Genomic DNA, 16,240 nt, shown 5'->3' with positions numbered 1-16,240 from the left:
ACACACAAAGCTCATTTCCCAAGCAACACATTATTTTATTGTCAGGAAAAAGTAAAAACATCTTCCATCTGAGGCTCCACGCTGCTTGTAGTTGAATCTAGCCAAAGACAATTTGTCTCATATGCAAAAGACATTTTAAAGATGGCTTGTTGAAGACTTGTGCTGCTTTGATGATACTTTCATATTTGTATGTATGTATAAAATTACTGGACAGACATATGAACCACAGAGGAAAAAATACAAACTAAACAGATGATTAAAGTGAACGATATTAACACATCGACTAAATCATTCATGGACCAGTTTGATAAAACTGCACAGGTGACAGGATGTGGCACTACGGAAACCCCTCCGCCGAGCCGTGGCTTCTTCTCTACAACACTTTGTATCGGCCCTTGCTCGTCGGCTGGTATGAATTTTGCTGAGGAAAAGAAAGGAAGATAAAAAGAAAAGGAAAGATACTTTAAAAGATGTCTGCTACAGCTTGTTGTGGATTTTCAATTCATAAAATGGAGTTGTGAAAATACTGATATCCACTTGCAAAAGATACTTACTAATCTGATGAGTTCTTCCTTGATTAATCGTGTAATCTCTGTTTTGGCTTTCTGTACAGCAAGCTCATTTGCACCTGGAAAACAAATATCAATATTCAATACATGCACATTTGATACACAAAACAACGTGTTATGGTTAATTTATTACAGGTAATAAAAAGGTCTTAAAATGAAAAGTATACTAAGAGGTAAATTAAGTTGTAATACCAACATTTCATGACATTTTGACAAAAGACTAAAAAAAAGTTGAGGTTTCTGCACAATATTTTGCTGCTTTTTTTGCTACATGCGCAGAGAAACAGATGCTCCTGTAACCACGCCACATCCAACTCTCCACGCACCCGCACAACCGTAACTCAAGATGCTTTATTGCTGCAATACATACTCTCAATAGCCAGATAGATCTTGCGCTCCCCCTCTTTGGGCTCTTTGCCTGGTGGGAAATAGGTTCCCCTGATGGTGATAGCGGCTTCGGAGTATTCACCGATCCTTTGCAAAGCCTCTTTTGACGTCACCTTCCACCTGGCGGTCTGTGGGGGGAAAAAAAAACAAAAAGAATAGTAATATTTTCCTTCAAGTCTTGGTTTACACCATCTTCATTTTAGTCTCTAGGTGCATTTCCATTAGCAGGGGTTCCTGGTAGCTTTTCCGGGGCTGGATCAAACTTTGATAAAATGGAGTTTACTAGATAAAAAGGATTGAAGGACCAACGAGGAGGTTCAGTCCTTGATGGTGTATTATGCTAATGAAGAGGTTTTCTTTTAATCTTAATCGCAACCACCGCACAGTATGTTTAAAAACAAAATGCAAGAAAAACATCTGTCCCTTCAACTCATTTCTTCTCCTCTCTTGTTTTGCTGCATTCTTTTTTTTCATGTGGTATGGCGTAGTGTTATTTGTTCAGTCAGCGTTCTTGTTTGGCGCTACAGTGTAATGGAAACACGCTGGATCAAAAAGCTGTTCTAATGTACACTTTTTAGCTTTCTGTCTAAATGTTAAATCCAAGTTGTTGTTTTTTTTTGTAACCGATTTGTTTAGGGTGGCACGGTGAATAGAGATCCTTAAAATCATGCCTTGTAGAATGTAGAAAAATAAAATAAATTCAAAAGTCCCATACTTTTGACATTTGCATTTAATGTCCAATGCTTGTCCAACCATTAAATTTAACAGTTTGTTATATAATAAAGGATATTCAAAAATACTTGTGACTGGACGCTGATCTGAAATTCTGTTTTGCAGTTGCATAGTTTGCAAAAAAACCTCCCATTTTCACATCTGTTAGTGCTTTCTTGGTGAAAAGCTACATGTGACCGACCTAAAATGACATTATTTCACCATCGCACAGCAAAACTGAAAATAAAACCTGATGAAGATCTTAGTGCAGCTTTGCTCTGTGGCTCACCTGAGGGAAGTCATTGATCTCCAGCTCCTCTTCATATCTTCTGACAGTCTCCGCCTGTTCAGCTGCCTGCCGCTCCTCATCCAGCTTCTCCACAGGTGTGTAGTTCAGTTTGGCATTGATCTTCTCTGCCAACTGCTCTGCGATGGTCTTGGCCGACACAGATGGCGTCAGGATGGGGCCTCCACGCAAGATGGCATTTGTAGCCTGCTGCATCACATCCTTTATACAGAAAGTTCAAGTTTAGGTTCTAATTGCATAAACAAAAAAAAAAAACTACATAGGAAAAAGCAAAACAGAAATAAGAAATAAATGTCATAAAGAAGAGCTTTTAGCTGGAGAGCTTTGCCCTTTTTATCCCCGTAAATAAAGCAAATTTGTGGGTATTTCATTCAGTGACCAAGGAACTCAAAACAAGGCCAACACACCATGAAGTGAAATACAGCAGCACTACAAGTACCTGAGCCTCAGCCCCCAAGTTCTTCTGAGCGTTGATCTTAAGAGCCAGTCTTTTAGCCATCTCCAGTTTCTGGATGTTTCCAGCAGTTGGGACGACGCCTCCCAGTCCTCCAGAAGAACTTGCTGTAGAAGTAACTCCTCCAGATGAACCAGTAGAAGAGCCAGGAGCAGACAGATCCTTCACCCTCTTCTTGGAATTGAACATGCTTTCGATTTGCTCTTCAATCTAGTGAAAGAAAAAAGTTTTTTTTTCCCTCAATGATCCTGTGTAATGATTATTATGATGCTGAGCAGAACTTTTCTAAATGATATAATCAAAAAAAGCGTGACAAAATATGAAATCCTATCACCAAAAAGTAAGTAAATAAATATTACTCACATCCAAGGCTCCATCTTCGTCATCAGAGTCCTGTAATCCGAGAGCAGCTTTCTGCAGCTTCTTTCTCTCATTAGCCAGGGCATGTTCTGTCTCATCAAACTTGAACCCTTTTCCAGAGAAACCACTGCTGCTCTTAATGATCTTCCCCTCCTGCACCGATGAAGAGTGGAGAAAAGCAGAAACGTAGACAGAAACTGTTAATATATATATATCGGGATTATCATTCTTGATATACGTTTAAAGCAGACTCGCCGAACTAAGGTTCTTATTTAAAAGTATGAAAAAAAAGCTTGGCCTTAAATTTGATTTCAAAGACAGCTACATTTCGGAGCAAACCTAAACTCCATGTGGAGTTGACCTTACCAGAGGGTAGCATAATGAAAACGTTTCAAGTCGTTTGGTTGGAACTCCAGGTACGAGCAGCTGATCTGCCCTCACAGAACTAAGACATTCTCTAGGCTTTGCAGCCAGTAAACATATCTGCCCAACTATTCAATTATTTAATCGACAATAATAGGAGCCTTAAACCCAAAGCCAGTGAGGATCAAGGCACTGGAGCGATGTGTTCCCACTTCCTGGTCATCATGATGAGCTTTTCCAAATCCTTTGTGACAATGTTTTTCATTTTGGCTGTTTTTTTTAGATCCTGAAAGATGACTTAGTTACACGTTACTGAATAAGGAACCATCCAAGATTCTTCACACACTTTTATAGCCTTTATGTTAAAGTAATCATTGATTTCTTCATTATTTTGATTGATTTTTATAATTTTTTAAATTTGAAGAAACTTTTTTTTGCATCCAGTTCTTTACTTCCTCAAGGCAGTGAAATAAGTTGAGAGAACTGCGGTCACTTGAGAGCTTTAGGCAGGTCTACGTACTGTAGCTATGATATGAAAAACCCCATAATGTTGATAAATACGGAAGAGGGTTTCATGTTCAAGGTGAAGTGGGAGGCCCCAAGAATGAATCCCTGTGGGACTCCGCATGTCAGAGTGGTTTTTTCAGATTCTTAATTGCCAATTCTTATTGCATTTACCCTACCCTTTCAGTATAATCTGAGCCACATACAGGACTGTCTCAGAAAATGTGAATATTGTGATAAAGTTCTTTATTTTCTGTAATGCAATTAAAAAAAAAAAAAAAATTCATACATTCTGGATTCATTACAAATCAACTGAAATATTGCAAGCCTTTTATTATTTCAATATTGCTGATTATGGTTTACAGTTTAAGATTAAGATTCCCAGAATATTGTAATTTTTTGAGATAGGATATTTGAGTTTTCTTAAACTGTAAGCCATGATCAGCAATATTACAATAATAAAAGGCTTGCAATATTTCAGTTGATTTGTAATGAATCCAGAATGTATGAAATTTTTGTTTTTGTAATTGCATTAAAGAAAATCACAATATTCTAATTTTCTGAGACAGTCCTGTATACAATCCCTGAAAGCCAAATCCACTTTTCCAGTCTATCTAGGGGTATTTCATGCTTGCAAAGAATGGGGTGATATGAAAGTCTGGAGAATATAATGATCTCCAATTCCCCTTATTAGATTCTGAATTCAAATTTATCTTAACTAATTATACTAAGTACCTAATGTTTTTGTGGTGCCCGATCTTACCGCTTTCTGTTGGTCTTTGAAGGAGGCCCAAAGCTGCTCCAGTTCAGGAGGAACAGACGAGCCTGAAAGCTCCAATGCCTTCAGGATATCACCAGAGTAGCGAGCCTGATCCTCTGTGATGAAGGTATAGGCATAACCCTGAACACATAGATGTAGGGAATATTTCAACTGCATTTATAGGTACTTCAGCTCAAGAACAACACCAAAAACAATCAGGATAAAGATATTTGTATAAGCGTATACTGCACACATACACAAGCCGGCCCTTTCAATTGATTTTTAATGTCAAGCATTATTCTCTCTCATTTAAATCTGGTTCCTACCTACATGAGCTACAATGTTACTCAATGGATAACAGTTATGATAGGGACAGTGAATGTAGTCTGAACTGCAGGCCTAAGATATGAGAGGGAGACCAGAGTTTCATGGGTAAAATTGATCGAATGCCCTGAAGCGACTAACCTTGTTGCCAGCTCTGCCTGTGCGACCCGCCCTGTGAACGTAGTCCTCATAGTGGTTGGGACAACCGTAGTTGACCACCAGGATCAGCTGCTTGACGTCCAGGCCTCTGGCTGCCACTGAAGTGGCCACCATCAGGCGACATACTCCAGTCTTAAAATCATTTATGATGCTGTCTCTGTCATACTGATCAATCCCTAAGAGAACAATGAAACTATATTTTAGAAATCAAATACTTCAAGATCTACGTGGTATAAGATGTGTTACTGTGCATCAGTCACACCGTCTACCAACAGGTGAAATAATAATAATAATAATCTTTTTTGTTTCCCCAATATCTGGATCCTACTACCTGCAGAGGACCAGTGTTCTTAAATCCAACTATAAACAAGAGTGTCCCTAGAAAACTGTGACCAGTTACCTCCATGTAAAGAAAGGCAGGGATATGAGGCTTTCATCAGGTCTTTAAGTAGTCCATCTGCATGCTCTTGTTTGTCCACAAAGATGATGACAGATCCCTTCTCCTGGTAATGACCCAAAATCTCCAGCAGTTTCAGGAACTTCTTATCCTCTTCTATCACCAACTAGAGAAAAAAAAAAGAAAGCCAAAAAGGTAAAAGGTCAGATTAGTTGAAAAGAAAAGGGATCTACTAGAATATTAACTGGTTATAGGGTCTGTCTTTCTGGAAATAAATGCATCTTTTCAAGATTTTATAATAGCGACACGGACTACACTGATAACTCACCACATGTTGCTCCACGTCAGAGCAGACGACGCTGCGGCCTCCCACCTGCACCTCAATGGGCTTGGCAAGGATCCTGCGAGCCAGCGCCTCCATGGCTCTGGGGAAGGTGGCGGAGAACATCACTGTCTGACGGTCTGGACGCACATTGTCCACAATACGCATGACCTGGGGGGAGAAGCATGCAAAGGGAAGATCTGTCAGTTACAGGACTGTCTCAGAAAATTTGAATATTGTGATAAAAGTTCTTTATTTTCTGTAATGCAATTAAAAAAAAAAAATGTCATACATTCTGGATTCATTGCAAATCAACTGAAATATTGCAAGCCTTTTATTATCTTAATATTGCTGATTATGGTTTACAGTTTAAGATTAAGATTCCCAGAATATTCTAATTTTTTGAGATAGGATATTTGAGTTTTCTTCTTTTTTTTTATCCCCGTTTTTTCCCCCCATTATATCACCCAGTGTTCCTACCTAAGTGACAGTCCTGGGCATTGCCATCGTCTATCAACCCCGGGAGGGCCCTGTACTGAGCTCAGGTCTCCTCCTTAACCTGAGGAGTGAGCAGGCCGCATCTTTTCACCAGACAGGGTGGGGCTTCTCCGGCCGGACGTGAGCGTGGAAGGATCACATTATTCCCGCCAGATCCTCCCCACCCCATCTGGCGCCCCGGTTGGCCAGAGGGGGCATGTGTAGCCCAGGACTGTGTGCATGTTTTTGTGACGGTAGCTCATATTTGAGTTTTCTTAAGCTGTAAGCCATGATCAGCAATATTAAAATAATAAAAGGCTTGCAATATTTCAGTTGATTTGTAATGAATCCAGAATGTATGACATTTTTGTTTTTGTAATTGCATTACAGAAAATCACAATATTCTAATTTTCTGATACAGTCCTGTAAGTCAATTCTTGTCAGATTTTTGATTCTGTGCATTTCCGCTTTATTAAAAAGGGACAAGACTAATAGAGATGTTGACAAAATGATGGAGCTACATGACAGCACACAGATTGTTTTAAAGTACAAAGCAACATTTGTTGTTAAAGCAAGACAAAGGGTCAACTATCACGTCTAAATCTTAACAACACCTACCTGTGGCTCAAAACCCATGTCAAACATCCTGTCAGCTTCATCCAACACCACGTATGTACACCTGCGCAGGTTGGTAACCCGACCTACATGATCAACAAGGTGGAAGTCAATCAGCTTTGAGAAGAGACAGTTCCTCAGAATCAGCCTGCCTTCTTCTAAAATTATGAAACTAATCTGACAAACACAAAAAAAGCCTTTTTTTAACAATATTGCTACTTGAGATTACTTAAGAATGTATCCTTTAATTCAGGATACTTTTCTCAGGGCCGAGATTTTATTTCATTTTCTGCAATTTTGGTCTGCTAATGTCTTTGCTCGTCTCTGGTCTTGCGTACCATCTCAGAGGCATGAGGGGACCTGTAAAAGTCAGAAAACAGCCTCAAGATACAATACAAGAGATGGAGCCCCATCAAGCATTATCTGATCGAGCGCCTTTTCACCTATAAGGGAAACATATTACAGATTACCTCGCATGTGTGGAAACAACCAAAAAAAAAATAAAAAGTCTTTCTAAAATAACAGATCAAGAGATTAAAATAAACACTTTAAATAGTTACTTTTTGAACATATTCTTATGACATTTAACCCCAGAAGACACAAGATCTCCACCTTAAAAAGATTAGTTAGACAAAATAGATTTGATGTGCATGATGTGTGAAAATAAATTACATTTTCTTGGTGCTTTGATCATCACCAGAAATCTCCTTTTTTCTTTTTTAAAAATCAGCAATGTAGAATTGTTGTCGTCTTGTTGAATAAAACCAATTAAAAAAGGAGCTGAATAACTTATATCCCCGTTTTGATACAGTTATCTAACATGATGACTGTTCCTGGCTTGGAGACTGAGGAACCATGGAAACAGCGCCAGGTCCACCTACCTGGACTTGCCCTGATCTTCAGGAAACACATCACTGTCTTGTAGAAAGACTGATCCCACAAGCCGTCAAATAATGTCGACAGTTTAGTAAAATGGTACTGATTTACATCAATGTGCAGACACTGATATTTTATCCATGCACAAGTTTAACAAAAGGCATCAGAACAGGAAAAAAAAACGGAGAATATGAAAGTGGATGAACGCACCGCTGTTGGCCCCCAGCATGTCAATCATTCTTCCGGGTGTGCACACTATTATCTCAGCTCCTCTCTTCAACTCAGCAATCTGCAAGCAAACAACACCAACAGATATGAACTTCTAAATGAACTTCTCAATATCAATCTGCATGAATCAGCAGGTAAATCCTTTATAAAAATGTATTAAGGATTTACCTTAATAAATAAACACCCAAAAAATCCTCCACAGCTCAAAAAAACAAAGGCAGAGTTCACGAGAAGGGTGTTTAAAAAAATGTTTATATTATCTTTACCTGTTCGCTGATTCCTGTGCCTCCATAAACACACACCACCCTGAGTCCAAGGGGTTTGGAAAACTTCTTGCACTCCTTTGTGATCTGCAGAGCAAGCTCTCTGGTCGGAGTCATGATCATACCTGTCACAAAGACGGAAAACAGGGAATGTGTTATCAGCCTTCCAAGTGTCATTTTTAAGCACACACGTTTTGTAAAGTCTGATATAGTTCATTTGCAAGGAAGATTAACTGAGTTACTGACATCCATTAACCTTAAATTGACTTATACCAAAGAAACAACAATAAGTAGGTTACAATTATAATACAGAGAAAACCGTTTCTATTTTAGCATTCATTTTTAACTCCTGTTAGTCTCCTTGACTAAGACTATTAAAAACTAGAAAGTGGGACAGGCTTGATATTCCAGAAGGGAAGCTTTAAACAAATCAATTTCTTACAGATGGGCCCCTCGGCCTCCTCCAGGGGCCTCTGGTCCATTATGTGTCGGAACATGGGCAGCAGGAAGGCGATGGTTTTTCCACTGCCGGTCTTGGCAATGCCGATGAGGTCCCGACCCGACATGACGGCAGGGATGGCCTGAGCCTGGATGGGAGTGGGCTTGTCATAGCTGTGCCTGTAATAGTAGTGGTAGTAATTTATTTGGTCGTTCAGTTTTAATTGATACAATACATTGCATTTAATTTCCTTTCGTAGGAAACAAATAATAAAAAAAAGAATAAACCGACCAAAAGGTGTAGGCTGAAGCCTAAGCTTATTGTGCCTACCCTTTTTAACTTTGTTTACTTCATAATTAATACATCAGGAAAATCAATCTACAACAACAAAAAACAGCAAAATAAACACACATGCAAAACAAGAAGGAAGACCAATGTAAATATGACAGAAAAATCTAATAAAAAACAAACAGAAGACGAATCTCAGAAAAACAACTAACAGAGAAAGTAAAAATCAATGCTTTGAGGAAACAAAAAAAAAAATCTCTAGAAGAGTGAAAACAAAAGGAAACCAAAGACCAATCATTACATTTTTTGGTATATAATTATTATTACAACAATTATTCCTAGTATTGTAATCGTTTCATATAGTATGGAGCATAATATATATATATATAGAGTTTTATATCACACTAATGTTCTGTATCTTTCGATTATATTGGATTTATACATCATTTTAAATGTATTTATTGAACTACAGTTTTTTTTAATTCATTATTTAGACTGTTCCATATTTTAACTCCTGCAACTGATATGCATCTTTCTTTAGTATTTATCCTAGTTTTGGTTCTATTAAATATGGCAGTGCCTCTCAGTATGTCTGTATACATTTCAAGGAAAAAACTAAACAAAAACATAACATTAATTAATGTAGTGCACTCAAACAAGATCTATCCATCTTTGCTTGAAGCAGAGATGGATGATCTTGCACAGAATTCACAGTCTTCAAAAGTTTGCAACAACTTTTGCAAAATGGGTGTGGGAAAAAGAAATCGTGTTAACAACCACGTAACTCAATGAGCTGTCCTGCACATAATGTATTTCTCCATAGTGGGGGCACTAAAAGGCCAAGAGCTGATGTGAAGCATGCATGTATGACAGGCAGAGAGAGGGGCTGGAGCCAAAATGCAGTGAATAGACTGCTAAATACAGTTTACATCAAAAACAAACCCATATAACCCAGAAAGCCTGGTTTTGCCCTCTGCCCTCAAAAGCAAATATTGATAGAGTCATACGAACTTGTACACGCCGTCAAAAACAGGTTCTGCCAACTCACCTTTTCATGGCGCTGAGGATCTTCATGGACACTCCACACTGCACCCAGGTCTTGATGGGTTTGGGACAGCCCTTCCCTTTGACTGCAATGCCTTCCAGTTCCAGCCTAAATGCATTCACCTCTATATTTATTTAAAAAAAAAAACACAATAGATGGATGCTTAATGAGCAGTGAAGGAATAATTATGTGCAGAAAAACAAAAAGTATAAATTTGTTTATGTGCAACAACTGAAGCAGATCAGGCATTCATAATAAGCCAATATCCTCAGATGGTGATAGAAAAAGGACTAAAATGACTGTACGGTGTGTATTCAAGTATATTGCATAACTAATGCAAAGAAGCTATGGATATTTGTTGTTTATATATAAACAAAGTTCTGTTGTTCGCTGACCCTCTGTTGACATCTTGGCCAGCTCAGGGACCTCCACATAGAAGTTTTTGCGGTATGGCTCATACTGGATCTTCCCATGGTCAACGGGCTCAAGGACCTTCCTCTGCTTGGTCTGGAAACCTGTCAGCGCTGTCTGCAAGTCCACCTCCTCCTCCTCCGATGAGTACTGTCACACATCAGCAAGTTTATGATAGTTAGGTGCAAGCATGGATTCATTCCTGTTTCTAACACTGAAACTCTCTCACACACAGGGAAGATGATAATGCCGGATTAGATCAACACAAACGCACCTCCATGGCGTCCTGGTCGTTCTCCATGAGCTCACCCTTCTTCTTGTGAACGTTGGGTCCTTTCTTTGTTTTAACCACTGTCACCACTTTGGTTACCGAAGTTGCTCCTTTCTGTTTGTGAAAAAGCGCATTTGTCTTCTAACAGCAAGGGACAAAACAGTCATAGACTCAACATCTGGCTCAACACTAGCAGATATAACAATAATATGATAGATGAGAACTGACACTGAACTATCACAATTACAAACAGTACTGGAAAACAGTAGTAGAAAAAGTACTATTTAATATCGTCTTAAAACTTAAAAGCATCAGTTTTCAGGCATTAACTGTTATATTAAAGGTATTGTGACATAATTTTTAACATGCCTTTAACACTATTAAAAGTCTTGGCCAATATCCCTCAAGTGTGTCTAAAAAGGTGTAACAAGAAAAACTTCACTCCAGTACTCCATGCCTGGCTTTTTTATCACGGTGTTTTTTGCGCAGTGAAAAACGCGTCCTTTTCCCCCTTTCCTGTCAATCATTGCCCCGCTCCTCCTCCCAACCCCCCCCCATCCTCCACTCCTCCTCTCCCCGCTCCCCTCAGATGAACGAAAACGTACAGTTTTTTTCCTCACAGCATCTCACGCTGCCATAGCAACACCGAAGGACACGGCAATAGTTTTTATTTATTCCAAAACTTTTTTTTTTATATATACACACACAATGGCGGCTAATGCGCATTTATTCGACCCCGAATCAGATCCCGAAGTAGATCTTTTACTTCAAGATAGTCCACAACAAGTTCGTCCACAACGCACACAGCGGATCAATGGTATGTGATTTTGTCTTGCACACCGTCCACGGGCTGAGCCTCGATCAGAAGGACTCAGGCCCCCGACCGACACCGGGCAAGCGGTCTTCCGTACGCCACATTTCCCACGCCCGCCGCTCGGACGGGGATTCGGCGCTGAGCTCTTCCCTCTTCGCTCGCCGCTACTGAGGGAATCCTTGTTAGTTTCTTTTCCTCCGCTTAGTAATATGCTTAAATTCAGCGGGTTGTCTCGTCTGATCTGAGGTCGTAGGCGAAAAAAAAAGGAGAGCGCGGGTGGAGAGGAGAGACTTAGACGTCTCTCTCCCTCCAGCCCACGGCTCAGTGCTGATGGGCAGGGAGCTGGGTGGAGGGGGCGGTGATTTAGCGGACCTATACGTATCGGTCCGCCACCCAACCAGATGCGCCGTTTTTGCATAATTATGCGGAAACTCCCAGAAAGCACACAATACACTGAATGTTAAAAGTTCGTTTTTTTTGGGTGTAATTGATGTCAAGACACCCAACAAAACACAAAAAAAATCAAGAAAAATTTGTTTTTCATGTCACAATCCCTTTAACTAATTTTCCTCATCTCTCTAAAACTTTAAATACTGCAGCGGTGACAAAAGCCAGCAAATAGCAGGAGGATCAGACTTCTGCTTTGGTTCCACTTGAAATGAAGTACTCACTTTATCATTTCCTTTCATGGCGCCGATGTTGAACTTCTTCACCTCCTGTTTGACCTCCTCCATGTAGGCGTCCAGAGGATCCACTTCGTCCTCTTCGGGCTCCTGCTCCACGGGTATCTCCTTCTCGCCCTCCTCTTCTTCTTTTTCCTCCGTTATGATCTTTTCTTTCCCCTCCACCTTCACGTCCACATCTTCGTCATCATCTACCTCCATCACAGCTGAACCCTCTTCATCATCATCTGAAATTGAGGTGATTATAGCAATTCAGAAAAAGAGCCATGTCATATGACGACAAGTGATCATTTAGCTGATATGTTCCCTGAAAAACATTTGATGGACTGCAAACAATTCTTAATAAGTATAAGTGCATGGTTGATTTTTTTATTTATTTTTTTTAATCTTAAGAGACACTCCTCACCATCATCGTCCTCCAGGCTCCATTTCTTGCCCTGCTTCATCTCCTCGAGTTCTTTCTTGATCTCTCCAATGTTTTCAATAGCTTTTTTCCTCTGTTCTTCCCTCCACTTCTCCACCCGCTCCTTTCTCTTCCTCATCTCCTCCTCCAGTTTGTTCTGATCAAAGTCTTGCTGCAATGACACAGATAATAAGCAATATTCTCCCTCTTCACTGCTTGAGGCAACTATTTTTTATATACAGATTAAAATAATCAATGGAGCTTACATCTTCAACCTTCTCATCTTCTTTTTCCTCTTTAATCTTTTTCTTTTCTGATACAGGATCAACACTGTCTTTCTCTTTGCTCTTGGACCTGTGGGTAAGATAATAAAATGAGATATGGAATTATTGGTCCATTGCAAACATCTTTTAAATCTAAAAACACAATGGAGCGTTTACTGTAATCATAAACAAAATTATTAGGCATTTGGTCTGATGAAGTGTGTCCAAACTTTTGGTCTGTACTGTATATATGACACTTGACTGAAATTGATGTTACTTTTCAAATGCAACAAATGATTTAAACAAAAATCATTTTGTGATTTTCATAAAATAGGTTGGCTCCAAAAGGTCGTTTTAATTTACTTATTATATTTAATGTATGCAAAATGTTGGCTTCCAAAGCTGACGGTCAAATTATGAGAAAACTCCTCACTTTTCCTCCCTTTTCTTGCTCTTTGCTGGACTGCTGGATCGGGACTTGCGGGCTCGAGTCCTGCTGGTCGACCTCTTCCTCTCACGGCTCCTGGACCTCCTCCTGTCTCTGCTCCTGGAGCGCCTGGACGGCCAAAACAACCGTGCATGGAAACAACATGAAAAGCAGCAGATATCAGTTTGATCCATGTTACAGTGGACAAAAACATTTTGTAATACTTCTGATTGCTTCTTGTGTATTTGGTTTTAACAGTGTTATCACAACTAAGATGCAGATTGTATATGGTTATGTTGGAGCTACAGTGACCTCTATGTTGGTCAGAAAGATTCACATCTTAGCTTGAATGAATGCTTAAAAAGGTCCCCTAAAATGATACCAAAATCATACCAAAATATCATCTACAGACATAGATATTTTCAAAAATTATAAGCAAGTTTTGTCACCTTGAGTGGTACTGATATCTGGTCTGGCCCATGGACTATACTAGTTATTTTGGATTTCTGGTAAATCTGTCTTAAAATGTAAGATACTGGACCTCGGTTGGGCTGATGGGACAGCGGTGGGCGGAAAATGTCCCGTATTTTTCAATCCAAAACACGACAGATAGTTTTATTGTAGTGCTATTGTTTTTTTGTTTTTGTTTATTTGGCCGGGATATTTGTCATTGCCTTGATCTGTATGGACAGGACTGTTATCTCACAGGCGGTGACTGAAACCTTATCAGTATTCTGGGATTTCTGCATATCCAGGGCTCGCCTGTCCCAGCTCTATGGGGCCTCACTCCCCCATCTCAGAATGTCTTGGACTGCTATACCTAGCCCTGTTCACATGTCAGGCTACAATCTGTGTCTCTAATGTCCTTGCTACTTTATTATCTATTACTACCCAATATTTTTTTTTTTCCCTCTGCATATCTATATATTATTTTGTACAGCCATGCAATTGTGGGTGGGTTGGGGTTTAAAAGATGGCATACTTGATAGGGGTTGGTTTTGATATCTGTGTTTTTACCATTTTGTTATTGCCCAAAAATAGGCTTGCCACCCGTCCCTTGAAATACGGAATTGTTACGTAATTGGGAATTAAAAGTTGCGTTCCGTATTGAACCAATACGGACATATATTATGCTCTTATTTATTGATGTCATAATATACAGGTGAAGGTCGGAAAATTTAAATATACTTATATTTGAATAAAACTTCATTCGTAGTAAATTCAACTAAAAGGTGAAACAAATATATTATTTCCCACTACATTCAAAGTGAGATATTTCAAGCCTTTATTTGTTATAATTTTGGTGATTATGGCTCACAGTTTATCAAACCCCAAATAAAAAAATCTCTATATTATGAAATCAATAAACAATTCAATCATCAAAATTATAACAAATAAAGGTTTAACACATCTTGCTTTGCATGTAATGAGACTATGTAATGCATTAGTTTCCCCTTTTAAATTGAATTATTGAAATAAATTAACTTTTACACCATATTCTAATTTTCCGACCTTCACCTGTATTTATATTCTACATCTGGGCTGATGGACGTACATACCGGTAGCATAGAAGCAGAGGATATTTCAGTTGCTAGCATGGTTGTCTGTCTGTACAGTCATGCAAGTTAAATGCTATTAAGGCACTTTAAACTTTAAATCAAAGCATTTAGTTTTTTTATATAAAATAAATAAATGTCTATGCAGTTTAGAAGTTTTGGGGATGTCCCTTTTTTTGGCACCTAAACTGCTGAAACGGGGCGTCCCTTATTTATATTTCTGAAAGGTGGCAACCCTAATACCTAGCCCTGTTCACATGTCAGGCTACAATCTGTGTCTCTAATGTCCTTGCTACTTTATTATCTATTACTACCCAATATTTCTTTCCCCTCTGCACATCTCTATATTATTTTCTACAGCCATGCAATTGTGGGTGGGTTGGGGTTTAAAAAAATGGCGTATTTGATAGGGTTGGTTTTGACATCTGTGTTTTTACCATTTTGTTATTGCCCAAAAATACCAATAAAAAGATATATAAAAAATAAAAACATGACAGGTATGAAGCCTGATTTATGGTTCCGCGTTGCACCGACGCAGAGCCTACGACGCAGAGCCTACGCCGTAGGCTCTGCGTCGGTGTAACGCGGAACCATAAATCAGCCTCGACCCAGCGTGAGGTGTGCTGGTTCCAGCCCGTACCTGACTCTCTTCCTGTCCCGGGAGCGGGAGCGGCGGCCCCGGTCCCGGCTGCGGGAGCGCTCCCTGCGGCCGCGGTCCCGCTCCTCCTTCTTGGAGCGCTTGTCCGGGGAGCGACTCTTGGAGCGGCTGCCCGAGCGGCCCCGGGACGCGGACCTCTTCCTGTAGTGTCTGTAATCCACGGACACAACAATCACCCAGACATGGACACGTTTAGAACATGCAAAGAAACGCATTTAAATCCCACACATATAATGGGATTATACTGAACTAGCATGCTAATGTGACACTAGTTACTCACAAACTGAGGAAAAGGACATGCGTGGATTTGAAGTGGAAGCTCAAACGTACCTGGATTCACGTCCCATTATGACTTTAGGGAGTCAGGTCTTGAAAAGCGTCCAGTTGTTTCGCTTAGAGTCCAGTTAGTTCGCAGATAGTACGAAGTTTGAACGGACCACGATTGTTTGTGTCGTAGAAGCTGCGACACACCGAGACCCGAGCGCCTGCAGCCGCCGCGCCCCCTAGTGGCCGGAGGTCAGAGCGCCTTAAGGCTGAATTATTGCTGCGTTCCATTTACCTCGGAAGTCGGAACTGGGAACTGGGGATGACGTCACAGCCGAGTTATCAGCGTTCCAGTTACAAAGTAGGAAAACAAGATTGTAGTTCGCATATACCACATGAAAAATGTAAATTACACTATAGCAGCATATATATGCCGAACATTACTTGTATACGACTGATTTAGTGTGACCAAAACTAGAATGAAGTGCTACGAATTTTTACAGAGCTCTCTTCTACTGTTTACAACCGGGGCAGCCATCTTGGAATCTGAACTCGGGGGTGGTGAAGACTCTCCCACTTTCCCAGTGGGAAATCCCACTTCAAGGGGCGTTCCAGTTGAAAATTCCCACTGGGAACTGGGAA

The 16,240-nt window shown here is 39.9% G+C and overlaps 1 protein-coding gene across 1 annotated transcript; it reads right to left on the bottom strand.

Annotated features, from left to right (window-relative positions):
• Window positions 1–11: 11 nt before the first annotated feature.
• Window positions 12–15,823, bottom strand: ddx46 (DEAD (Asp-Glu-Ala-Asp) box polypeptide 46). The gene is made up of 23 exons (XM_061740535.1): window positions 15,665–15,823; window positions 15,317–15,484; window positions 13,127–13,249; window positions 12,697–12,784; window positions 12,434–12,602; window positions 12,016–12,254; window positions 10,534–10,644; window positions 10,244–10,409; window positions 9,852–9,972; window positions 8,519–8,694; window positions 8,080–8,201; window positions 7,796–7,874; window positions 6,713–6,795; window positions 5,624–5,788; window positions 5,299–5,461; window positions 4,881–5,074; window positions 4,419–4,556; window positions 2,792–2,941; window positions 2,414–2,638; window positions 1,957–2,175; window positions 940–1,084; window positions 555–628; window positions 12–421 (listed from the first exon to the last, which is right to left on the bottom strand). The coding sequence occupies exons 1-23, from the start codon at window positions 15,679–15,681 to the stop codon at window positions 374–376; spliced, it is 3,183 nt and encodes a 1,060-aa protein (XP_061596519.1). The 5' UTR covers window positions 15,682–15,823; the 3' UTR covers window positions 12–373.
• Window positions 15,824–16,240: the final 417 nt, after the last annotated feature.

The sequence above is a fragment of the Cololabis saira genome, chromosome 14, assembly GCF_033807715.1.
Source record: "Cololabis saira isolate AMF1-May2022 chromosome 14, fColSai1.1, whole genome shotgun sequence".
Taxonomy (NCBI): domain Eukaryota; kingdom Metazoa; phylum Chordata; class Actinopteri; order Beloniformes; family Belonidae; genus Cololabis; species Cololabis saira.
This window is presented reverse-complemented; position numbering and strand designations above follow the sequence as displayed.

Excerpts from the sequence above, each read along its gene's own strand:
- ddx46 (XM_061740535.1), bottom strand. Across the intron at positions 10,645-12,015 it reads CCATGAAAGGAAATGATAAA|AAAGGAGCAACTTCGGTAAC; the intron begins GTGAGTACTTCA and ends TTTCACAAACAG. Across the intron at positions 2,639-2,791 it reads ACGAAGATGGAGCCTTGGAT|ATTGAAGAGCAAATCGAAAG; the intron begins GTGAGTAATATT and ends TTCTTTCACTAG.